The sequence below is a fragment of the Mobula hypostoma genome, chromosome 9 (genome assembly GCF_963921235.1).
Source record: "Mobula hypostoma chromosome 9, sMobHyp1.1, whole genome shotgun sequence".
NCBI lineage: Eukaryota > Metazoa > Chordata > Chondrichthyes > Myliobatiformes > Myliobatidae > Mobula > Mobula hypostoma.
The window spans coordinates 5,538,531-5,565,060 of record NC_086105.1 but is presented as its reverse complement, the minus strand read 5'-3'; the positions used below and the strand labels follow the sequence as shown (position 1 = coordinate 5,565,060).

At 39.8% G+C, this 26,530-nt stretch overlaps 1 protein-coding gene across 2 annotated transcripts in view; it reads left to right on the top strand.

Annotated features, from left to right (window-relative positions):
* arid2 (AT-rich interactive domain 2) overlaps positions 1-26,530 on the top strand; it is a 126,856-nt gene that overhangs the window by 84,913 nt on the left and 15,413 nt on the right. Inside the window, exons 11-15 of one of the 2 annotated variants that reach the window (XM_063057663.1) lie at positions 3,816-3,986; positions 7,106-7,178; positions 12,020-12,154; positions 12,658-12,833; positions 17,611-20,390. In XM_063057663.1, coding sequence (XP_062913733.1) covers positions 3,816-3,986; positions 7,106-7,178; positions 12,020-12,154; positions 12,658-12,833; positions 17,611-20,390 — 3,335 coding nt within the window. Of the gene's footprint in view, positions 1-3,815; positions 3,987-7,105; positions 7,179-12,019; positions 12,155-12,657; positions 12,834-17,607; positions 20,391-26,530 lie in introns of both variants that reach the window. The other variant, XM_063057662.1, reaches the window with a different exon arrangement.

Genomic DNA, 26,530 nt, shown 5'->3' with positions numbered 1-26,530 from the left:
CTCTACTGATGCTATCCGAAGAATGGTTCCATCATTCTGTTATTTTTGGTTTGGATTTCTACCATTTTGCCCCACTAATTTTACGGAGATCATTTGCAGTTGGCTTTGGATGTTCCCTCTTTTGTGTCACATTAGCTTTAATATGCCCTCTAGCCTTTAACAATGAAAACAGCATGTATATTGCTAAAATTAAAAATAGGCTGTTTTGATGACATCATCATTGTCAAATGAAAAGGGTATTAATTAAAAAAGCAATTCAAAGGGAACAAAAATAATCCCTTTTTACAAAAAGGCGCTGCACTGTGGTAGTGAAAATGTTTCCAAAATATATCAGCTTTAGATAATGCATATAATCCACCAATTAATAAAACTGCTCTGTGGTATTTTTGCTAATTGGTGGTTTATATGCATTATACCCTGAACTGATATATTTTGGAACATTTTGTACTTTAGTTTGAAATATTTGTTAATTTGAATTTCTGAATGAGGCAACAAATTGCAGATATATTTAAATTGACTTTTTTTTTAGCCCTTTTTGTATTGCATTTCACCTATATTTTTGCATTTTTGAGAAACTAAAGTTAGTCAAATCAATTGACAGAACTGTTTTAATTTTGTACATTATAAATTTATCTTAGAAGATTTAAGTATTGGAGAGAAGTTTGAGAAATGAGAAGAGTTAGAATTAGAGGGGAAGAGTGTTTAGGGGATGGGGGAAGTGATACACATATGAAGGGCCTGATAAGAATCACAAGATTTAGGTTTTGCATACAATTATTAGAAAAATTAGGTTACAAAATAGTTGAGGATGGCAGGAAATGATAGTAGTATCGGGCAGATTGAGGAAATGTGGTGGTCTAAAATTATACCTAGATGGTAAGTTGAAACTTGTTAGGAGATTAATGTATAACATTTTACATTTATTTAGTGTCTTTTAACCTGGACAAACATTTAAAAATGCTTCATTTTGTCAAAAGTTTCAATCCCTGGGAGAGGATTAAGTGAAGTGATCCAAATCTTGGTTAGAGACTAGTCAACTTGTGTTAAGAAAATTTATTGTATTGATAAAAATGGACTATGCACAGATTACATCTGAGAGCCTGTAATATAGGGCTTTAAAATAGATTGTTAAATGACATTGAATCCAACCTGATGATTTAAAAGGTGATAGTGCTTAGAATATGCAATGAAGTAAAAAGGGAAAGTTAACTTTCTTCTGCCTTGCAAATTTGCGATATTTAAAGAACAGTCAAAAGAGACTGACTTGAGATGTGGTCTTCAAGACGTATAAAATCACGAGGAACATAGTGATTGCAATCAGCCTTTTTCATAGGCTTGGGAAATTTAGAACTAGAGAGCATGTGTTTAAGGTGAGGGAGAAAAGATTTAATAAGAACTTGAACATTTTTACATAAAGGGTGGTAAGTATGTGGAATATGCTGTCGGATGGAATGACTGAAGATGGTGTAATAACGACTATTTTTAAAAGACAGGTGCATGGATAGGAGAGGTTTAGAAGTTATGGGCAGAATGCTGGAAAATGGGACTAGCTTGTATCTACCATTCAGGGTCCCAAACAGTTCTTCCTGGTGAGGCGACACTTCACCTGTGAGTCTGTAGGGGGTTATCTATCGTATCCGGTGCCCCCAGTGAGGCCTCCTGCATATCAGTGAGACCGCTTCGCTGAGTACCTGTGGTCCATCTGCCAGAAAAAGTGGGATCACTCCATGGCCACCCATTTCACTTCTACTTCCTGTTCTCATTTCGACATGTCAGCCCATGGCCGCCTCCACTGCCGCGATGAGGCCACATTCAGGTTGGAGAGGTAACAACTTTCATTCTCTCTGGGTAGTGTCCCCTGACTGCATGTATACTGATTTCTCAAACTTCTGGTAATTGCCCCCACCATTCTCATTCCCGTTTTCCCCCCTCTCACCTTATCCTTATCTGTCCATCACCTCCCTTTGGTGCTCCTGACCTGTCAGATACCCACTTCTCCAGCCCTTTATCTCTTTCACCTATCAGGTTCCCAGCTCTTTACTTCACCCCTCCGTCTCTCTTGGTTTCAACTATCACTTGTCACCTTGTACTTCTTCCTCCCCTCCCCCCCCCTGCCTTCTTGCTCTAACTTCTTATCTTTTTTTCCAGTCCCGACGAATGGTCTCGACCTGAAATGTTGACTGTACTCTTTTTCCATAGATGCTGCCTGGCCTACTGAGTTCCTCCAGCATTTTGTGTGTGTTGAAGGGACGTCTTGTTTGGCATGGACCAGTTGGGCTGAAGGGCTTGTGTCTGTGCTGAGCGAATGCATGGAAACAAGCCCTTTCTAAGACAGGAAATTTGTTCAGTGCAATAGAGTGAACGGCTTTGTGGCAAATGTTCTCAAGCAACTGTTTTGCTTGTAGTTATTTGCAACTTAATGACTTTTGTTCTGTAAAGTCGTTGGCTTAGATGAAGCACAGCAAATTGTTGGTAATCAAATCGATAAAGCCTTCTCTCATTTGAGCATAACTGATAGCGAAAAAATAACGGAAAAAGGACCTGTGAGAAATTAACTTTTTTTTAAAAAAAAATGTGTAATGTAGCAAATAATGTAGTGTTTGAATAAGTAGTAGTTGAAATTTTGCCCTTAATGTAAAATTTTCCAGTGAAATCTGACTTTTTTTTTGCAAGTTAAATACAGTGTATCACTAATTATTGCATTCTTCATTGTACATGTCTCTTAGTATGCTATTATTGAACATATTGGTTCTGGAGAATTTACATACAAATTTTATAATGAAGTTACAGTGAGTTAGGTGATGGCATTGTTATATGGTTTATAAGTTTAAAAATTCTCTCAAATACACCAACGGTAAGATGATTACAATTGAGGTTGTGTTTTGGGTTTTTTCTTAATATATGAAATTCACACTGAAGAAGATTGAGCTTTCTGTTACATTCCAAATGAATTGCCAACAATTTAGCTGATCAATTTATTTCTAGGAGCCTTAAGTAGCTATAATGGCACACCTCCCTCCCTTTTGGTCAGTTTTGTTAGCTCATAGTGGATTGGACAATGTAATGATCCCTCATTTTCCTAGTGAATAAAAGGTTCTATTTTGTAGTAAGTGCAGGAAAGGGGATTAAAGTTCTGGATTTTCGTGTATTGTTTTGTGAACTGCTTAGAACATTTCAGATGTTATACAATACGGCAATATTTCCCATTATTTGTACATAAGAAATATCCTTTTGGGTAAAGGTTAAAGGAATTATTAGAAACTGTTAACAAAATCCAGTAAGATGTCATTACTAAAGAAAAGAATGGCTTTTGAGACCTTTTCTGGTCCCCATCTCCTACCAGCACTTGGCCAGATACGGCAAATTCAAACACAGCTGCAAGCATTTCAGATCAACTATTACAAATTCCTGTATAATATCCACAATCAATGTCATTGAGTTTTACAGTTTAAAGAAAAATTCACCTTGTATTCATATCAGTTTACCAGCAGGAGAACATTATCTCTGACAAATGAAGTTAATGAGTACTCTTATTCAAATTTTAATTTATTTTAAATATATACTTTTAATATATAGCTTTTTAATATATTGTTTTTGCATGATTTTTAATCTCTTCAGTATATGCATACTGTTATTGATTTATTTATTATTTTTTCCTCCTTTAATTATTGGGCTGCTGCTGCTGTTAACAAATTTCATGACACATGATTCTAAATTGTAAATTTAATAAAAACAATTGTTACATCATATGCCAAAGGTTAAATTCAAATTTAGTATTGGATATATTCAATAAGCAGTTTACTTTCTCTTGCCAGATATGTTGGTATGTCTTGTGTCAGTGGACATCCAGTCATTTGGGTCTGATACATCTACTACCTTCAAACTAATAGAATATCAGAGTTCCAACCACCAAGTAATTTCTGAGGTCAGACCACAAGCAATGGAGCACTTACAACAAGCGCCAATCCAGACTACACCAGCTTCAGGTATATGGTCAGCGATGATTTGAAAATAAATACATTTTAAGTGTTGGAAATCTGAAACCTAGAACTCTGAAAAATTAGGCTGATTATTGAAATTGAATATTTTGTACTGCAGTACTCTTGGTGTCCATTTCGACTTGTATGCTGGAAAACTGATTTAGCTAAGAGAACTATCACGTTTTCTAGCTTCAGTAGCCCCTGAACGGGGGAGAAAGCTGGTCAAATTTAAAATGAGGGACTTGAATGGACGGAAGAACATTCAGATATATATCACAAATGTACACTGAAGTTAATTCAGCATATTTGATCTTTATAACTAGAATGTTATCTGTGTTAATGCTTCTAACTAGTACTACTTATTAAACAGAAACTTCCAAACAGTTAATACTTTTACCAAGAAAATCAAAAGACTGAACTCTATTAATCAAACAGATAAAAAATGTTGTGACTATTTAAAAGTATCACACAATGAAAATGGAATTTATATCACTATTTCACCATCTAAAGCAATGTGAGAAAATAATTTGTGTTGTGGTAGAGAGAAGAGTCAGATACAATGTTTCCTCTTGACTACATGGATTATGCAAGAGTTAAGCTTTGACATGATTCCTTCTTTGTGGCCACAAGCCCATGCCACTGAATTGTTTTTAGCTAAACAAGAATTGACAGACTCCACACACTGTCTAATTGTATCTGACACTTACAGCATGTCTTTAATGTGTTTCATTCTCTACCACATACCTACCAGTTGAGAACTCTGTCCAATACCTGACAGTGATTCATCTTGGACTCCAATTAACCATGACTGAGGGGAAAAAAAAATCTTAACTAAATTTATGATATCCAGACGAATGGAAATTGTTTTTAAATGTTACATTGGGAAGTATTTTCCCTGCATCTTTTAAACAAAAATCACATGAATTTGCCTGTGTGATGCGCGTAAATCTCGTGTAAACTATTTTGTTTCCATGCTTTTTTATTTAAAAGGTTTTCTTTTCAAATTATATCTTCCACATACAAACACTTGGGTCTCCCTAACTGTAGTTGTACAATGATGAATGGTTTACATAATCTTCTTCACAGGACTCCCTGCATGCCATTGGTTTTAACCTCACATTGACTTCGAGTTTTAAACCCACATTGCCCATTTTCTTCTTTCTAACATTTCATCCTCTACTTTTTTTCCTTTTATGATCATAACTTTGTGCTGTTGAATGATTTTAAGTCGACTTAATCATTTCACTTGTAACAAACCAAGTAAACAGAAAGAACTTTGGCCATGTCCTTGCAGGGTAGTTTATCTTTAGATGACTGTAGCAAAGTTCTGGACATATTTGCTGTTAGTACATTCAATCTGAGGAAATTAATGTGGTGCCTTAGAGGAGCTAAATGTAAAATAACCTTTAATAGCAAAGACATCAAAGCTATCCAGTTACAAGCTAGTTGTTTTAGATTTGTCTAATAGGAATTTCTGCATTTATTTCATTATTAGTACCTCTTCATCATAAAATTGATGACTGTTGGCCACAATAATTTTAACAAAATAACACTTGATACCAAGCTATCTTGGGTAGCAGCTATGTCATTTGGGCAACTGGTTAATTAAAATACATTCCCAAATATTCTCTAAGCTTGTTAGTCAACTTCCTGTACACCACCAGAGTTTTTAAACTTCCAACGAATAATTTGGCTCCACGCTAGGCCAGCCATTTGGCCTTTATTCCTAACCAACATGAACATGGTACGGCTGCTGGAAAATGACTGCCATCTTTCTTTGTTTAACAGCAGAGACCAGGCATGTTCTCACAGAGAGGAAGGAAAATTTGGAGGGATGTTTTTCCTGGGGCCATGTTCATGCACTTCCTCGTGACTTGGAGAATGGTCTGTGGCGTGGGGAGACCTGAAAAAGTGTAAGGGGAGAAAATATAAACTTACAACAAAATTTAGAAGCATTGTAGCCTTAAACTAGGCAGTAGGGATTTGTTCACTGTGGTTGCTGTATACTCTTGATTTTTTTTTTAGATATGCATATCTCTGTCCCTGATAATCTATTTTATAGAAGCTTCCGTGGATGGAAGGTCTGCTCTTGAAGGAGAAATGGAAGTTGCCCACTGTAATTTCTGTTCTCCAAAGAATGGTTTTCAGACAAAAATCTGTGGTCTCTTGACAAAAAAAACTTTTGCTATGGCCATAGTGGTAGGGATAGGTGAGTGAGTGGGATGGGGCACTGGGGAAGGAAAATGTAATTCCTTTAATGGTGTTTAAGTTGAAAAAGAAACAGTCTCCAGCTATAATGGAGTAAGTTATTGTTTTTTGCAAGCTGAAAAGAAAAGCACTGGACCATTTACAGATAACATCATTGTCTATCCCTTCATCTCCAATCTTTGTTTCTTCCTCTGCTTTCTTACTGATTTGTTTTGTGGCTTATTTTAGCTTTACCCTCACCACCAAAAGATATTGAAGGCGCATTTGATACCTTTTACAATTTCGATTTATTTATCTAACCATTAATTTTCAAGCAATAGTTTTCTGCCCTCACATAAGAATGTGTATTCTGGGGCAAATAGCTTCCTGAAGTCATAAAATTCTCATTCTCTCTGGGCTTTTGCCATCATTAAGTGCTCGGTGAAGGCTAACTTCTTAGCAGTGTATTGCCAGTGGACTGCATGAGAGCAGAGGATCACTTCTCTTTTTTTAAAAAAAAATGCCTCCCTTCCTTGTGTCTTCTCCAATTGGCCAGAGAATTTCAGAAGCTGCTCTGTTACACCACCTCCTGGTGCTAAGCACATGTCACCCTTCCAGCATTGCAAGGAATCAGAGCCACTTATTATCCAAATGGTGACACAAGAGCATGTGGTGACTTTTGAGAGTTTCTGCCTGCATACATACAATTAGGTAAACCCAAGTGTTTATATGCGTAGTTATGCTTGGAGAACAGAACTTACAATGAGGAGTAATTTCCCTTTATTTTGTAGTTTGAAAGTATATGAATAAAACATAAGGGTAAATAGCTATTTATCAACATTTGTTCATATTGCTCTTAAACAATATGCCTTCATTGTATGTTATGCCACCAACTTGCCTCCCTTATTATTGATCCTTTTTTTTCCTCACTTGCACAGCACCAAGAGTTGGCCCTGTAGCAGTAACCCCGCCAGGAATGGAAGTTGACAGTGAAAAATTTTGTTGCCAGTGGTAAGTGTAAATCCTTATGACAAATATTCCTTGATTAATAATGTGTATTTCAACAGTAGTCATTGAAAGCATGTATGCTATACAGCGTTAATTATATGACCATCTGGTTCTGCCCAAATACAGCGACTCTTTGTAAGTACTATTAGGCTGTTTTCAAAGAGCAAATGGGAAGATGCATTTGTAGCGCAATACTTCAGTTGATCTTTGACCTTTGTTGATCTACTGAACATGAAAAATCTACTTTTGGTCCAGTTGTTTGAGTATATGATTTATAAAACAATTAAATGTAGTGGATTCTGTATAATTAGGGCACATTGGGACTAGTATATTTTGGCCCAATTCAGCCTTAATTAGCTGAAGTTTCATGGAAACTTAAAAGGTAACTACCATTTAACTGAGTAACAAATGATGTATTTAAATGAAACACAGAACAAATTAGAACACTACCAACACTACAGATAAGTGCTTTAGTTTCTAATAGTTATTGATGGAGGAATTCATCTAATGTACGCTGCTGTGTTCTTTAGATTGAACCAAATTGGCACCAACACCTAGTGCAGTTAGTGGATTGCCATCATAAAATGCTTTAGACTCCAAATCTTCATTGTAATATTAAGATAATTGTTGGTACCTTAATTCTTAGTAGTTTCTAACTTGTTGAAGTAGTGAATTCATTTAATTTTTACTCCTGGCAGTTTCTGACATCTCTAAACCCGAATGCTTGAAACTGCAGTGAGTAAAACGGTTCTAAATTGCCTTGCTGCTTACTTCTTAGCAACTATCAGTGATGAAAATCACTGCTTTTTGAACACAAACAACAGGCACTATTTCAAAAACTGTTTGCTGTGAGCGTGGTATACTGTCTAATGGCCAAGCAATTGCATGCGATGGATGCTAATTTGAAACTGTACGGCAACAATCTTCTGTCCCAATTAAGCACATAGTGCCCCAAATAAACAAAGGGAATTCAGGCTATTTTCTCAATTACTTTTTGTTCATTAAGACAGGGGTCCCCAACCTTTTTTGCACCACGGACCAATTTAAGATTGACAATATTCTTGTGGACCGGAGGGTGGGTGGGGGTGGGGTTGTGGGGGGGGGATGGTGTTCAAGTTCAACAGTGCATGACAGGGAATGAGGAAAGGTGCAGCTGACTCGTATTGTTTCCTTGCGGCCTGGTAGCACATGCTTTGCGGCCTGGTGGTTGGGGACCACTGCTTTAAGAGTTGTCCTAAATAAGCTGCTGTCTTGATTAATTGATGGCCCAATTAACTGGAATCCACTGTATTGGGTTAAAGTGCTATAGCCTTAATAACCCACGGTGATTTAAATTTAATACATAAAAAATAATAAGTTCTTTCACTGTGGTTCAGATTAAATATTTAAGATATGTAGGTTCTGCATTTGGAACCTGTACCCTTTAGCCCACTTACGACTTTAGAAAATAAGCTGGCTTTAAGTCCAAAGCAATTCATACACTGAAAATAAATTTAACCTTTAAGATGACTTAACTCAGGAATTAAGCTCTAGTACATTAGTGAAAAGTGAATGAAAGGATGGGTTGACAGTGAAAGATGTAGGAAGTTTATATGAACACTGTGCTGTCAATTGCATATACAAATTGCCAAAATATAAGTTGTGCAGTTTACGGATCTTGGAGTGCCATGGTATAAATTCAAGGTGTTTGTGTTCATGTTCCATGGCTGAGGTTGTTGGCCTTGACAGAAGGCACAATTTATCCTTCAAGAAATAAGCTAGCCCAATTTAAATTGTTTCCTTGACATTACATTGTATATAAAACATGCATGAAGTATCGAGATACATGGCGTCATGGTGCATTAATCCGAGAAAATTTTATTAATCTTGGTTTGCTCTTCCTGTCTAGGACATTGCAGTGTATTTTTAGACTGATAATTCTTGTTGATGGATGATTGCGTATCAACATTTGAAATGGTCAAGAGACAGCCTTTATATCATGATGTATTTTGCATGTATTTACATATTTTAGCTGATAATGGGCTGAAAAATCGGACTATTCTTTAGCCCATGCAGTCCAATTTTTTTTTTAAAGGTAGGGTAGACATAGAAGAACATGACAAAGTTTTATTTTACTAGTAAATATACACAAAAATTAGTTTGAGTTAAAAAGCACAATATTCACTTCCCATCAAGGCAGCAGTAAAGTGAAATATTCCCATGGCCGTAGAATGAGTTCACTCTAATCGTCCATTGGGGTACTCGAATGCTTCGGGATATTTAGAGGCTGAAGCATTTTGGTGGGCGATGTTTGGCTTTGTGTTAGACATCGGCCTTGTGCAAGATGTGGTTGCTGGGGCCAGGGCTGTAAGTAGAGGGCCACTGAGATGCAGGGCTCCAGGACAGGGCACTTACATGGGGGAGCTGAAGTAGAGGATGTGGCATTTGTATTTTGTGGGTGATGTGTGTTTGTGTTTTAGACACTGCAGCCTCATCTCTAGCCACTTTGAACCTACTTGCCATTGAACCGAGATGTACCTGATAGCTGTTTTATCGTGATCATTCCTCACTAAAGGAATTCTGGCACTCTTCAGAGTGATTTGGTTGTGAAAATTATAAGAAAAGATGGGGATAAATAGAGTAGTTGAACTATTTTAAATAATTTTGGTTACACCTGTTTACTCATATTTCCAGGAGTGAGAGCACTAATGGAGTCAGTGCTGAAGGGGCTCAGAGATGCATTACTGAGTGTACTGTGAACCTGAGGCAAACTTCTGTAGTTTCCATTGTTGCGTAGTCCTGTGTCGAGAATTTACCATGCACTTTTGCCCTCCCACTGCTGTGTGCTGCCATACTGGGAGCTTGGCGCAAAACCTAATCCTTTGCTGATGCTCCTGCAGCAATGAATCTCCCACAGCTTGGTAAGGAGAGCCTGCCTGTGTGTGGTGGTGTTAGGCTGGCTGGGTGTGCTGCAGCCACTCAGCACTGATGAAGGGCCCATGGCTGCACTCTGCCCAGCACGGTGAGTGGAACTGGAAGCACCTACTACATGTGTTCTCTGTTTGGATGCTATAGTGTTCCTCAGCATTACTAGTTGAATTAATAGAAGCTGTTAACTTCCACTTGTATACCTGTCTATAAACCTGGGTTCTCAATCTCCTTTTAATGTCATGGACCAATACCATTAAGCAAGGGGTCCATGGACATTAGGTTGGGCATTTGCTGCTGTATAGTAAGAAGCTCAAGCAATGACTGCTATTGATCCTGTCACCACAGAAGTATCTCTGGGCTGGTGAGAGCTGTGCAGGCAAAATGAAGAGATATCGAAAGGGCATTTGTTAACACATGGCGCAGGTGTTGCGTCTTGGAGACCCTCATCCTTGATCCTGAGCAGTGGTACTGTCCCCCAGCGCATCCAGCAGCAGCCCTCACTGGCAGCCTCCATCCTGAATTGTGGGGTGATTCACTTCTGGGGAAGTCCAGTGAGAGGCAGCAATTTGCACCATCCAAATTCCCAGCACAGCAGCTGTGAATGTGGCCATTCACATGGCTTCTTGGCACGTCTTTTGGAACTACACGGGGGATTGTACCTGTGTTTGGACATGAAGACCAGGCATGGTAGTAATGAGGGGCGGCTCAGTAGTGTAGAGGTCATCATGATGATATTATAGCTAGGGGCGTGGGAATTTGGAGTTCAGTTCCGGCGGCCTTTGTAAGGAGTCTGTTTGCCCTCTCCATGGACTGCAGGAGTTTTCTTCACATCCTGCGGTTTCCTCCCACAGCCCAAATATGTACTAGGTAGGTTAATTGGTCATTGTGAATTGTCTCATGATTAGGTTAGGGTTAAATTGGAATTGTAGGGGTCGCTGGGCGTCACAATTCAAAGGACTGAAGGGCCTATTCCACGTTGAATCTCTAAATAAAATAAAATAAAGCAACTCATTGCTCTGCGGGTTCATGATAAGCAGGGTACCAATGTTAATAAAACCTATTCTGATATTTGAGTAAGCTTTACACATTGATTTTACTTAGCTGAAAAATTACAAAACCTTCAAAGTCGGAGTGCAGTAATTTTTCTCAGACTTGAGATTAATCTTTGCTATCGTTTTTATGGCATCAATCAAAGTACTTCTGAAGCTCATTCTGACAGGGACCAGAGTGGTTTTAACAGTGATCTATAGCTTGTTAACTACTGCAGAAAGAAAATGTGTACAGTTGCTTTGTGGTACAAAGTGAGCTGCCAGAGGGAATGTTTCTGGATAGCTGTCAAACCTAATGATTGATTTCAAATGCTTTACACTATGTCAATATGTGTATGTAGTAACCTTTAAGATAAGTAATGGAATATACTTAAGGTCCAAGTTGCATTGCTGGAATGAGAGTTTGGGTCTTCAGAACTACCCTTTGACAAACTATTTTGGCAGAGCGGAATATGTTCCATAATCCAGTGAGCTGTTTGGTTTTTTATTACACTATTTTTGCACAGAAGAATAGGAAAATGGCATGCAGTGGTCATAGCCAACAACAGAGAGTCGAAGTTTTACTTTTTAACACATGGTTGAGCTCTCTGAGTATCATTGAAATGTTGCTGTTGGCCACAATTGCAATTTATTTCAGCTGGCATTTTTTTCATCTAGGTTCATTGGTTGTAAGTAGTTTAATACATAATTGTCATCACTTATTTTTGAATATATATCTGTAGTGCTGCCTAATCAATAAAAGATCCACAGCACCCAATAGTTTAAAAATAGTCTAAGCGAGACAGTCTTTTCTGCTTGTGTCATCCAGGATGTAAATATTGATCTTTTGACTTCTCACATTTGGTCTCCAGAACCAGTGAACTTGTGGCATTTTGCTTTTTACAGGTTAAGCACACACCTTGAGAGCTGTTTAGAAGGCTCTGTCTCACGAACAGACCTATACTCAGAGTACCTTTCTGTATGCAGCAAATTGGCTCGGGGTGGAATTCTGACATCAGCAGGATTTAACAAATGCCTCAGGTAAGTCTTTTTCCCCCAAAAAGGAGTATATTTGTTTATAGAATAGTTTGCTTTGCCAAGGTATTTTTTCAAAAATCAGTTTGATAAAACATTGCAACATTATTTTAAGAGCATCCAGTTTCAATGTTGATTTTGATGCTTATACTTGCATTCCAAGAATACCTTTTTAAAAAAAAAAAGATCCTTGTATTGAAATGCCATGAACTTGTTGGAAGCTTTCTATAACAATTCCGAGATAAATTCTTAAAGAACAAATGTGCAAGCTTTTTTAGTATTTGTTTTGCTTTAACAGGGATATTTGCTCATCACTGAGTTTACTTTAAAATTCCTGCCTACCCTTGCTCATTTTTTTTTTGTCTTCATATCTGTGTGGGGGGGGGGAAGGAAGTGATCCCAAAATATCCACTTGCCACGCTATAATATCTGCATTGTTCAGTCTGAATAGATTTGGTTAAAAACTAATTTGGGCACTTAATGAGACCAAACATGTTTTTTTTTGCAAGGTCCCTGTTTCCAACACACACAATAAAACGAATAGAAGAAAATAACGGGCAAGCGCAAATACACATAGTGGGGGTCCAGAGAAGGGCTACACTGCTTCCCATGCAGCCACACTACCAGCAATCACCAGCTGTTCACCTGATCACACCAGAGCTAACACAAAGCCCACCTCCTTCAGGTAAGAAGTTACTTACTCATTTGATAAAAGAACTTGATAAAGAGCTTGATAAAAGTTGATAACTGCTAAATGTTTTTCAAACAATCATAGAGTTCTGCTTCATTCACAGTGTTAACAGTAATATGTCTGTGTGTTAATATTATTTAAGACCTAAGGAGGGAAAAGATGAAGTATGAAGGTAAGCTAGTCAATAATATCAAGTAGGATACCAAAAGTGTTTTTTTCAGATATATAAGGAGTAAAAGACAGGCGAAAAGTGATATTGAACTGCAGGAAAATGACGCTGAAGAGGTAGTAATGGAGGACAAGGAAATGGATGAACTAAGTAAGTATTTTGCATCCAGCTTCACTGTGGAAGACACTAGCAGTGTGCCAGAAGTTCAAGTGTCAGGGAGCAAAAGTGAGTGCAATTGCTATTATTCGGGAGAAGGGGAAAGGTCTGAAGATTGATAAGTCACTTCAGCTCAGATGTGGACTACACCTCAGGGTAGTGTTGGAACAGTACAAGGACTTGGATAGATTAGGAGAATGGACAAAGAAGTGGCAGTTGGAATGCAGTGTCAGGAAGTGTTTGGTAATGCGCTTTGGTAGAAGGAACAAAAGCGTAGACCATTTTCTAAACAGGCAGAAAATTCAAAAATCTGAGGTGCAATGGGACTTGGGAATCCTTATGCAGGATTTCCTAAAGGTTAACTTGCAAGTTGAGTTGGTGGCGAGGAAAGCAGATGCGATGGCAGCATTCATTTCAAGACGCCTAGAATATTAAAGCAAGGGTGTAATGTTAAGGCTTTATGAGGCACAAGTGAGGTCTCACTTGGAGTATTGTGAGCAGTTTTGGAACCAATATTTAAGAACGGATATGCTGACATTGGATAGGGTTCAGAGGAGGTTTATGAAGATGATTCCGGTAATGAAAGGGGTATGAGGAGCACTGGGCCTATACTTGCTGGAGTTTCAAAGAATGAGGGGAGATCTTATTGAAGCTTATAGAATGTTGAAAGGCCTAGATAGAGTGGATGTGGAGAGGATGTTTCCTTTGGTGGGAGAGTCAAGGACCGTAGGGCACAGCCTCAGAATAAGACAAGACATAGGAGCAGAATTAGGGCTTTGGCCCATCGAGTCTGCTCCAGCATTCAATCATGGTTGATTCCTTTCTCCCCCTCCTCAGTCCCACTCCCCATAACCTTTGATACTGTGGCCAACCAGGGACCAATCAGTTTCCACCTTAAATACACCCAATGACCTGGCCTCCACAGCTCCTTGTGATAAGAAATTCCACAAATTTACCACCCTCTGGCTAAAGAACTTTATTTGCATCTCTGTTTTAAATGGATGCCCCTCTGTCCTGAGGCTGTGCCCTGTTGTCCTAGATTCCCCCACCATGGGAAGCATCCTTTCCACTGTCTCGGTCTTTCAACATTCAAAAGGTTTCAATGAGATTCCCCCTCATCCTAAATTCCAGTGAATGCAGGCCTGGAACCATCAAACGTTCCTCATAAAATAGCCCTTTCATTCCTGGAATCATCCTTGTGAACCTCCTGAACCCTCTCCAGTGCCAACCCATCTCGTCTTGGATGAGGAGCCTAAAACAGTTCACAATACTCAAGGTGAGGCCTCACCAGTGCCCTATAAAGCCTCAGCATTGCATCCCTACTCTTGTATTCTAGACCTCTTGAAATGAATGCTAACATTGCATTTGCCTTCCTCACCACTGACTCAACCTGCAAATTAACCTTTAGGGCATTCTGCACAAGGACTCCCAAGTCCCTTTGCATCTCTGACTTGGATTTTCTCCCTGTTTAGAAAATAGCCTTCACATTTATTTCTACTACCAAGTGCATGACCGTGCATTTTCCAACATTGTATTTCATTTGCCACTCTCTTGCCAATTCTCCTAATTTGTCTAAGTCCTTCTGCAGCCTTCCTGTTTCCTCAACACTACCTTGCCCCTGCACTAACTTTTGTATCATCTGCAAACTTGGCAACAAAGCCATCTATTCCACCATCTAAATCATTTATATACAGCATAAAAAGAAGCAGTCCCAACCCCAACCCCTGTGGAACACCACTAGTCACTGGTAGCCACCAGAAAAGGATCCCTTCATACCCACTTGCTGCCTCCTATCAGTCAGCCATGCTAGTAACTTTTCTGTGATACTGTGGGCACTCACCTTGGTAAGCAACCTTATGTGTAGCACCTTGTCAAAAAGCCTTCTGAAAATACAAATATACAATATCCACTGCATCCCCTTTATCAGTCCAGGCTGTAATATGCTCAAAGAATTCCAACAGGTTCATCAGGCAAGATTTTCCCTTAATGAAACCATGCAGACTTTGCCCTATCTTGTTCTGTGTCATCAAGTACTCCGTAACCTCATCCTTAACAATTGACTCTAACATCTTCCCAACCACCAACTAGTCTATAATTTCCTTTCTGCTGCTTCCCTCCTTTTCTTAAAGAGTGGAGTGACATTTGCAATTTTCCAGTCCTCAAGAACCATAACACCAGTCCAATGGTTCTTGAAAGATCATTACTAATGCTTCCACAATTTCTACCGCTACCTCTCAGAACCCTAAGGTGCAGTTTATCTGGTGTGGGTGACTAATGTACCCATTGATCTTTGGCTTTTTGAGCACCTTCTCCCTTGTAATAGTAGCTGCACTCACTTCTCTTCTCTCACACTTTTCAGCACCTGGCACATTTCTAGTGTCATCTACAGTGAACACTGATGCAAAATACTCATTTAGTTCACCTGTCATCTCTTTGTACCCCGTTATTATTTCTCTGGCCTCTTTTGCTAGAGGTCCCATATCCACTCTCATCCCTCTTTTTTTATATACTTGAGTAAGTTTTTTCTGTCCACCTTGATATTTGCTAACTTGCTTTCATATTTCATCTTTTCCGTCCTAACAGTTCATTTAATTGCTTTCTGTAGGTTTATAAAAGCTTCCCAATTCTCTCTCTCCCTGATAAATTTTGCTTTGTTCTATGCCCTCTTGCTTGCTTTTACATTAGCTTTGACTTCTCTTGTCAGGCACGGTTGTACTATTTTGCCTATTGAGTATTTCTTTGTTTTTGGAATACATCTATCCTGCACCACCTTCATTTTTCACAGAAACTCTCACCATTGCTGCTCTGCTGTCATCCCTGCCAGCATCTCCTTCCAATTTACTTTGGCCAACTCCTCTCTCATACCACTGTAATTTCCTTTACTCCACTGAAATACTGCTACATCAGACTTTACTTTCTCCCCATCAGATTTCAAGTTGAACTTAATCGTATTATGATTACTGTCTCCTAAGGGTTCTTTTACCTGAAGCTCCCTAATTGCCTCTGGTTCATTTCATAACACCAGTCCAGTATAGCTGATCCCCTGGTACTCTCAATGACAAGCTGCTCTAAAAAGCCATCTCGTAGGCATTCAACAGATTCACTCTCTTGAGATCCATTACCAACTTGATTTTTTCCCGATCTCTACCTGCATGTTAAAATCTCCCATGACTATCATAACATTGCTGTTTTGACAGGCATTTGATATTTCCCGTTGTAATCTGTAGGCCACATCCCTGCTACTGTTTGGAGTCCTGTATTTCAGTTCAATGAAGACATCAGAAATACTTTCACTGTCTGTCAACATTACACAATAGCTGAGTAATTCTTTTATTTCTACAAATTCCTTCAACATCTATGCATCAGTAACAATGAGCCATTATTTGAAAATCCTCCCTATGCCTCGTCATCTGTTGTTAAAGAACTCATCAAAACCTGTGTCTTTTGACTAACTTCCTTCTGGCCTTCTTCCTTAATGTTTTAATTGATTGAGAGTTAAATTTTGTTCATAAAGTATCTGTGTTGTGTCCTGAGGCATTATGTACAGGTGTGATGTGAATTATACATTATTTTTGCGTGTTAACAAAACACTTATGGTCGTAGCAGTTTTTGGGTACTTTAGCTGATTGGGTTGTTATTGACCCATTTGTCATCTCTTCAAAAGATAGAACTTCAGTTACATCATAATGCAAGTTACCCTTCTTACTGCTGTTATTCATATCACAGCTAATCATCATGGAGTGGTGGTAGAAATGTGAGAGTGAGGGATTTAGATTTATTTATCACGTACTTCAAAACACACAGTAAAATATATCATTCATGTTAACAACCAACTTGCTCAAGGATCTGCTGGTTAGCAGCCTGCAAATACTGCCACACATTTTAATACCTACATGTCATGTCCGCAATGCTCGTCAGAGCACAACAAAACAGAACATACTAAGCAACAAGATGAAAACAAGCCCATTCCTCCCCCATGCCCACGTGCATACACAATCCTCTAACCCCTGCACAAGCCATCTTTGGCCTCCGTCCTCCAGTGGACTCATGGATTCACATGTTAGCCGTGGTGATCAGCTGATAAATAACAGAAGAGAAAATTAGAATAAAAGCATGAAAGAAGCAATGGTTCAGGCAGCCACATTTCAGGCAAAGAACTTTTGTCTGTACACTTGTTTCTCTTTCTATTACCTGAGCTTCTGACTGCTTACAGAATTTTTCTGTTTTATTTCAGTTTCCAGTGTCTATACAATTCTTTTGATTTTCACACAAAGGATAATTTTGCATTCAGTGTACGAGGTGTTCGGTCTGTTCTGAAGAATATGGATAAAGGTGTATTAGTTTCTGAATAAACTTGACAACTGAATTATAAGAGTTTGTTAAACTGTTGTAGAAAACCCAGTGGTATGCATTTGAACTAATTTTATCCTGTTACCTTTTCAGCAGAAACAGTGGTCAGCCACTTCCAACGGAACCCTGTAGCTAACCTTCCTACTGCGCAACCAGGATCTCAAATGATCTACACATTTCAACAAAGTGTCCCAGCTCCAAACATTACAAACAAAATACAAGACCAAACTGGTCTGGCACAACCGCACCAAAATGCTACTGTGACTGTTGTCCAAAGCAGAACTCCGGTTACGAGTGAAGCAGCAAGATGTTCATTTGTGCAGTCTTCAACCGTCAATACTCAAATCCCAGCTTCTGTACCATATTCATTGATGGGAAGCAACATTCCCCAGGGAACATTGATCCAAAACCATGCCACGACAACATTAACAACGACACAGCCTGGGACAACTTCTCAACAATTGCTTCAGCACCCACAGCTGCTTCAGCAGCAGCTGCCTGGTCACCAGCTCTCTATACCAATTGTATCTTCTAATCAGGTGAATACTTCTGCCACAACAACTGTTACTGTGATACAGCAGGCTGTTTCTCACAGCCATTCAGCAAATTTATCAGCCAACACAGTCCTTGTTTCACAAGGACAATTGTTATCGGGTACAGTAACCCACCCTGTACAGACGTCCTGTCACCAGCCAAAAACACACAACCAGCAAGACAATGTTCTGTTGGCATCTCAACACTATTCAACCACCCCTAGTCCTGCTGTTGTCTCTGGTGCTGCAGTACAAAATTTTCAAGTGTCAACAGGTCAAGTGGTTGCAATTACTGGTGTTCAAAGCTCTCCAGTCCCTAGGATGAGTTTCCAGACGATAGCACCAAAGCCAACGGGAGTGGTTCCACAACACGTTCAGTCTACTCTGATGCAACAGCAACCCCAGCAAAGTGTACATATGATTGTTAGTCAGCCAGCTTCCCAGGGACAGAACTTTGCTCCTGCGATCCATCAGATATTGTTGACAAACCCAGCTTCTGTTCAAGCTGGCCAAGCTATTCAATTGGCTGGGAATGCAAGTGTGACCCCTTCATCTTCGCCATCTCCCCTACCTGCCAACAACAATCAGGTACAAATGGGGTTGGTTACTCAGCCTTCAGCCCCTCAGATGCAGGGGCCTCAAACTGTGAGCAAGATGCTGTCTGTGAAACGGCAGCAGCAACAGCTGCAGCAGCAACAACATCCCCAAAAGCAATTCCAGGTGCAGCTTCAGTCTCAGCAAACAGGTACAGCTTCTAATCAGCCACCCTCTGGCGAGTCTAGTTTAATAAAACAGTTACTTCTTCCAAAAAGGGGTCCCCCTACTCCAGGAGGTAAACTTATATTACCTGCTCCTCAAATGCCTCCCCCTTCTCCTGCTAGAGCTCCTGGACCTCAAGTAGTCTACCAAATGACTCACGGTCAGGCAACGAATATTGGAGTTCAAGCCCCAGCTCAGCAATTAGTAGTTGGACAGCAAAATGTGCAGCTTGTTCAAAGCCCCATCCACTCACAAGGGGCAATGCAAACAGTGGCAATTCCTCATATGCAGATCTTACCGGGTCAGTTGATCTCTGCTAGTAACACTGCTACTCTTCTCCAAGGGTCAACAGGCAACCAGGTGACCATAACGGTTGTGCCAAATACCACCTTTGCTACTCCTGCTGGAAGTCATTGCAGTGGAACGCAGATCATAGCCCCTGCAGGGATTTCCATTGGTGGGTCGCAAGCAGGTGTTGGCCTCCAAGTGCCAACACCTCCACCTAGCGTGGCGCCATTGAGTGGACAGGGGAAAAGTTCAGAATCTGAAACCGTGTTTGCAGGTGATAAAATTATTTGTCAAAAGGAGGAAGAAGCAAAAGATACTACAGACTTGCATCTGCATGAACGTAAAATAGAAATCATGGAGAACCCCTCTTGTGCAGAGGGGGCTGCTGGTACAACCAATGGTGGCTTAAAGGAAAGTGATATGCAGGGGGCTAAACTTGTAAATGGAAAAGAACATGTTAGTTCACGTCTACCTCCATCTAACTCAGGGATTGCTCAGTCTCAGCCCATGCCGTGTACGTTGGCTTCAAATGGACCTTTGACAGGAGTAAGTCAAAATGTATCAAATGGGAAGGTGAATATAGATTGTGCAGAGGTGCAGGAAATTAAAAAAGATCCTTTGAAGCTCCCCATGGTAAATGGGATCTGTGACTTTGAAAAAGGGGATGGTTCGCACTTAAGCAAAAACATTCCAAATCATAGAGCTTCCAAACACATGGAAAATGGTGATATTATTGCACAGGAGCAATTGGACAGTAATCAGCAAAATTCTGCCAAAAGTGTTCAACCAACCAAAATGCATAATGGACCTGTTTCTGTAGGAAATTCTAGTGCTAGCTGTGCAGTGATTTCAAACTCTGTCGACCAGCGGATCAGTGGTACAAACTCAGGATTATCCAATGGACCTATGACAGCTGCCATGAATTCAGTGGTGCCTCAGCTTCCGCAATGTCCAAGTTCAGCGGTGTCTTCAGTGTCTAACTCGCCAGCTTCACTCCAAACTGGGCCTGTAGCTATACATTCAGTACAACTTTATCAGACTCCAACAACTAATGGTTCACCTGAATGTCACCCTTTAAAAAGGCCAGCTGAATGCAAAGATAATTTATCAGGAATTCCAAATAAAGTAGGAGTAAGGATTGTTACCATCAGTGACCCGAACAATGCTGGCTGTAGTTCAACCATGGTGGCTGTACCAGTAGGAGCTGATTCTAATAGTATAGCAAAAGTAGCAATGGACAGTGTAACACAACAAAATCAGCATCCACCTATTCTTGCACCGGGGATAGTTAATCAGGTAAGAAAGATGTCAAATAATTGCTGTGAATGGGTACTTTCTTAATCATTACTACAAAATTGTACATTTAAATGAGTTGAAGATTGTTCGATTCCTATTTGGTATAAACTGGTGTTTTGTCTCAGAATCAGACTTTGTGATCTTTGTAATTTTATGACTGCTTCTACAGCACATTTTATTTATTTTTTACTGAAGAAATGTAAAATTACAGGATATATAAGGTGTTGAAAAGAGTATGGGGGTTTGACCTAAGCTTTGTAGGTATAAAGATAACTTATAATTGTCAAATTTTACACTCAATAACATACAAGTAAAAGCAAGTACGCCATACTTGGGAAATAACATCACTGAGATTTTCCTGGTCCACATTCTTAAGAATTTAATTATATCCACTAAATTGACCTAATGGTGCATAATCTATTTTTGTCCTTTCTATTAGATACAGCTACCATGTTCTCACTCATTATTTACCAATGGGCCAAAAATTGAGTATATTTGGGGAGATTTAGAAGGAGACAGAAAATTGTTCAATATTTGAAGTGCTGCTAATAAATTTCTTAGCAGGAATTTCAAGATTGTGTTACAAATGCAGATTTTGTGAACTAAGATACTTCAAGTATATTTTGTAAACTAAGATACTTCAAGTATACTTAAGGTGCTATTTTTAAAAAGAAAGTTTCATATACTTGAAATGTTATATTTGCATTTAGTTGCCGTACCAAAAACCACTTGTGTGCAGATCCTCATGTCAGACTTAATTTTAAGCAGTAATTAAAATGGCATTTTTCACATTTACAAATGTGAGGTAGGACCATATTAAAGTATTTGGTATCTGGTTTAATTAGTCTGGTCCAGGCCTGCCTTTTGGAACACTGGCTGCTGCTGACTGGCCTGGCAATTAATATTTTTCCCTCGCAATTCAAAATATTGATATTCAAGGAGAGGATTGTGTTCTTTTTCACAACATTTTTTCATGAAAAATAAATTTTAAGATCCATTTCAATGCCCAGTCTGAATAAGAATCTGCTGAAAGATAGTTAAGGTTATTGATCATCCCTCTTTGTTTGATTAAATGTGGAATATGATGTTTTCAATAATTGAAGTGATAAATTATACGAACTGTTTGATCAGATATCCACTATTGTATTTTATATCAGCTGTTCTGCAGCAGCAATATTGACATGTATTGGTTAGGGGTTGTACATGGTTATCTATAGATTAGTGGATTACTTAATTTGAATTTTCTAGCAGTTTAGCAGATATCGTAAGTGATACCTGTTTGCATTAGCCACTTCAACTTTTAGGATTTCCGATGTCTTTTTAGAAAGCTCCAAAGATCTTGTGTGAACCAATACCTAGGAATTGTGATGCTTTCTGATTAATTAATGAAAGCACTGATATTTAATGTGAGTTGAAGTATAGTTATTACCAGAGTCTATCACCAGGGGCAGAGTGACTGAGCATTTGAACAAGTCTGAGCTGATCAAAGATTTGCAAGGATTTGTGAAAGGTAGGTCATGTCCAACCAACAGATGAATCTTTTGAGGTCAGTAACATGATGGGCATAGAAGTATTTATGCATTTCGCAAGGATATTTGATAAGATAAAATTCTCACAGATAATTTTAGATGTTTCAGAAAGGACAGGGAGGGAGGCAAAAGAGGTGGGGGCGTGGCACTGTTGATCAGAGATAGTGTCATGGCTGCAGAAAGGGAGGAAGTTACGGAGGGATTGTCTGTAGAGTCTCTGAAGGTCAGTTACGGGTCAATATCTCTACTGGGTGTTTTTTATAGACCACCCAATTAGTAACAGGGACATCGAGGAGCAGATAGGGAGACAGATGCTGGAAAGGTGTAATAATAACAGGGTTGTTGTGGAAGATTTTAATTTCCCAAGTATTGATTGGCATCGCCCTAGAGCAAGGGGTTTAGATGGGGTGGAGTTTGTTAGGTGTGTTCAGGAAGGTTTCTTGACACAATATGTAGATAACCCTACAAGAGGAGAGGCTGTACTTGATCTGGTATTGGGAAATGAACCTGGTCAGGTGTCAGATCTCTCAGTGGGAGAGCATTTTGGAGACAGTGATCACAATTTTATCTCCTTTACCATAGTGTTGGAGAGGGATAGGAACAGCCAAGTTAGGAAAGCGTTTAATTGGAGTAAGGGGAAATATCAGGCAGGAGCTTGGAAGCATAAATTGGAAACAGATTTTCTCAGGGAATTGTATGGAAGAAATGTGGCAAATGCTCAGGGATATTTGTGTGGAGTTCTGCATAGGTACATTACAATGGGACATGGAAAGGATGGTAGGGTACAAGAACCGTGGTGTACAAAGACTGTTGTAAATCCAGTCAAGAAGAAAAGAAGAGCTTATGAAAGGTTCAAAAAACCATGTAGTGATAGAGATCTAGAAGATTATAAGGCAGCAGGAAGGAGTTTAAGAATGAAATTAGGAGAGCCAGAAGAGGCCGACAGGATTAAGGAAAACCCCAAGGCATTCTACAAGTATGTGAAGAGCAAGAGGATAAGACATGAGAGAATAGGACCAATCAAGTGTGACAGTGGAAAAGTGTGTATGGAACCAGAGGAGATAGCTGAGGTACTTAATGAATACTTTGCTTCAGTATTCACTATGGAAATGGATCTTGGCGGTTGGAGGAATGACTTACAGTGGACTGAAAAGTTTGAGCATGTAGATTTTAAGAAAGAGGATGGGCTGGAGCTTTTGGAAAGCATCAAGTTGGATAAGTCACCGGAACCAGACAAGATGTACCCCAGGCTACTGTGGGAGGCGAAGGAGGAGATTGCTGAGCCTCTGGCGATGATCTTTGCATCATCAATGGGGATGGGAGAGCTTCTGGAGGATTGAATGGATGTTGTTCCCTTATTCAAGAAAGGGAGTAGAGATAGGCCAGGAAATTATAGACTAGTGAGTCTTACTTCAGCGGTTGGTAAGTTGATGGAGAAGGTCCCGAGAGGCAGCACTTATGAACATTTGGAGAGGCATAATATGATTAGGAATAGTCAGCATGGCTTTGTCAAAGGCAGGACGTGCCTTATGAGCCTGATTGAATTTTTTGAGGATGTGACTAAACACATAGAAACCATAGAAACTACAGCACAGAAACAGGCCTTTTGGCGCTTCCTGGCTGTGCCGAACCATTTTCTGCCTAGTCCCACTGACCTGCACATGGACCATATCCCTCCATACACCTCCCATCCATGTATCTGTCCAATTTATTCTTAAATGTTAAAAAAACCCCGCATTTACCACCTCATCTGGCAGCTCATTCCATACTCCCACCACTCTGTGTGAAGAAGCCCCCCCCAATGTTCCCTTTAAACTTTCCCCCCTCACCCTTAACCCATGTCCTCTGGTTTTTTTCTCCCCTTGCCTCAGTGGAAAAAGCCTGCTGCATTCACTCAATCTATACCCATCATAATTTTATATACCTCTATCAAATCTCCCCTCATTCTTCTACACTCCAGGGAATAAAGTCCTAACCTATTCAACCTTTCTCTGTAACTGAGTTTCTCAAGTCCTGGCAACATCCTTGTAAACCTTCTCTGCACTCTTTCAACCTTATTTATATCCTTCCTGTAATTTAGTGACCAAAACTGAACACAATACTCCAGATTCGGCCTCACCAATGCCTTATACAACCTCATCATAACATTCCAGCTCTTATACTCAGTACTTTGATTAATAAAGGCCAATGTACCAAAAGCTCTCTTTATGACCCTACCTACTTGTGACGCCACTTTTAGGGAATTTTGTATCTGTATTCCCAGATCCCTCTGTTCTACTGCACTCCTCAGTGCCTTTACCATTAACCCTGTATGTTCTACCTTGGTTTGTCCTTCCAACGTGCAATACCTCACACTTGTCTGTATTAAACTCCATCTGCCATTTTTCAGCCCATTTTTCCAGCTAGTCCAAGTCCCTCTGCAGGCTCTGAAAACCTTCCTCGCTGTCTACTACACCTCCAATCTTTGTATCATCAGCAAATTTGCTGATCCAATTTACCACATTATCATCCAGATCATTGATATAGATGACAAATAACAATGGACCCAGCACTGATCCCTGTGGCACACCACTAGTTACAGGCCTCCACTCAGAGAAGCAATTCTCTTCCACCACTCTTTGGCTTCTTCCATTGAGCCAATGTCTAATCCAATTTACCACCTCTCCATGTATACCTAGCGACTGAATTTTCCTAACTAACCTCCCATGCGGGACATTGAAGGTAGAGCAGTAGCTGTATTGTATATGGATTTCAGCAAGGCATTTGATAACGTACCCCATGCAAGGCTTATTGAGAAAGTAAGGAAGCATGGGATCCAAGGTGACCTTGCTTTGTGGTTCTAGAACTGCCTTGCTCACAGAAGGCAAAGAGTGGTTGTGGACGGGTGATATTCTGTATGGAGGTCGGCGACCAGTGGTGTGCCTCAGGGATCTGTTCTGGGACCCCTACTCTTCGCGATTTTTATAAATGTCCTGGATGAGGAAGTGGAAGGATAGGTGAGTAAATTTGCTGATGATACAAAGGTTGGGGGTGGTGTTGATAGTGTGGAGGAGGGCTGTCAGTGGGATATTGATAGGAGGCAGAACTGTGCTGAGAAGAGGCAGATGGAGTGCAACCCAGATAAGTGTGAGGTGATTCATTTTGGTAAGTCAAATGTGATGGCAGGATATAGTATTAATGATAAGACTCTTGGCAGTGACTCTTGGCTCTTGGATCAGAGGGATCTTGGGGTCCGAGTCCATAGGACATTCAAAGCTGCTGTGCAGTTGACTCTGTGGTTAAGAAGACATATGGTGCATTGGCCTTCATGAATCATTGGATTGAGTTTAAGAGCCGAGAGGTAATGTTGCAGCTGTATAGGATCCTGGTCAGACCCCACTTGCAGTACTGTGCTCAGTTCTGGTTGCCTCACTACAGGAAGGATGTGGAAACCATAGAAAGGGTGCAGAGGAGATTTACAAGGATGTTGTCTGGATTGGGGAACATGCCTTATGAGAATAGGTTGAGTGAACTCGGCCTTTTCTCCTTGGAGTGACGGAGGATGAGAGGTGACCTGAAAGAGGTGTATAAGATGATGAGAGGCATTGATCGTGTGGATAGTCAGAGGCTTTTTCCCAGAGCTGAAATGTCTAGCACGAGAGGGTACAGTTTTAAGGTGCTTGGAAGTAGGTACAGAGGAGATGTCAGGGGTATGTTTTTTACGCAGAGAGTGGTGAGTGCGTGGAATGGGCTGCCGGTTACGGTGGTGGAGGCGGATACAATAGAGTGTTTTAAGAGACCCTTGGACAGGTACATGGAGCTTTAAAAAATAGAGGGCTATGGGTAACCCTGGGTAATTTCTTAGGTAAGGACATGTTCGGCACAGCTTTGTGGGCCGAAGGGCCTGTATTGTGCTGTAGGTTTTCTATGTTTCTATGATCAGCAAAAATTAGATTGAGTGGAATTTGGAGATGGGGTTGGTATTTGGTTGGAAGTTTGGAGTCAGAACAGGGATTCAAAAGAAAAGTTGTTTCTTCCAGCATTCAGTACTGGGTTCTCTGCTTTCATTTGAGATTAAATAAAGAATTACAGAGCTGGATTTTTAAGTTTGTGTTACTTTTTAAGTAAGACTGAGTTTTAGTGAAAGGTTCCACTAGTTCGAAGAAAGTAAATGAATTGACTGACCTGGTAAATTTGGTGTAGGGAAGGACAAGATCATCCATTGGGATCTAAGAAGTCCATTCTGGAACTCTTTCTTCACGGTGAAATTGTACAAATTTGAAATTGAGGAAAACCAATAGAGATTTTGGTATTCATGTTATATACTGTTAAAAGATGATTAAAAAAGATGGGTGAATATGTTATATATTAGAGGGAATATGATTCAAAGCAAGTCAGCTGTGCTTGTTGTATAGAGTCTTGGTGAGATTGTCTTCAGAGTTTTAGGTACCACAGTAAAGATGAGCTTGATTATAGGCTCGTCAGAATGGTACCAGGAATTGAGGGCCGAGTAGTGGGAACAATCTGTCTAAATCAGTGTGTAATCAGTAGAGTTTAAAAAAAAATTGAGTGGAGGTGAGAGCCATCTTTAAATTTATTAGTCTGCTACAGGACAAACTTGCCAGCAAAACT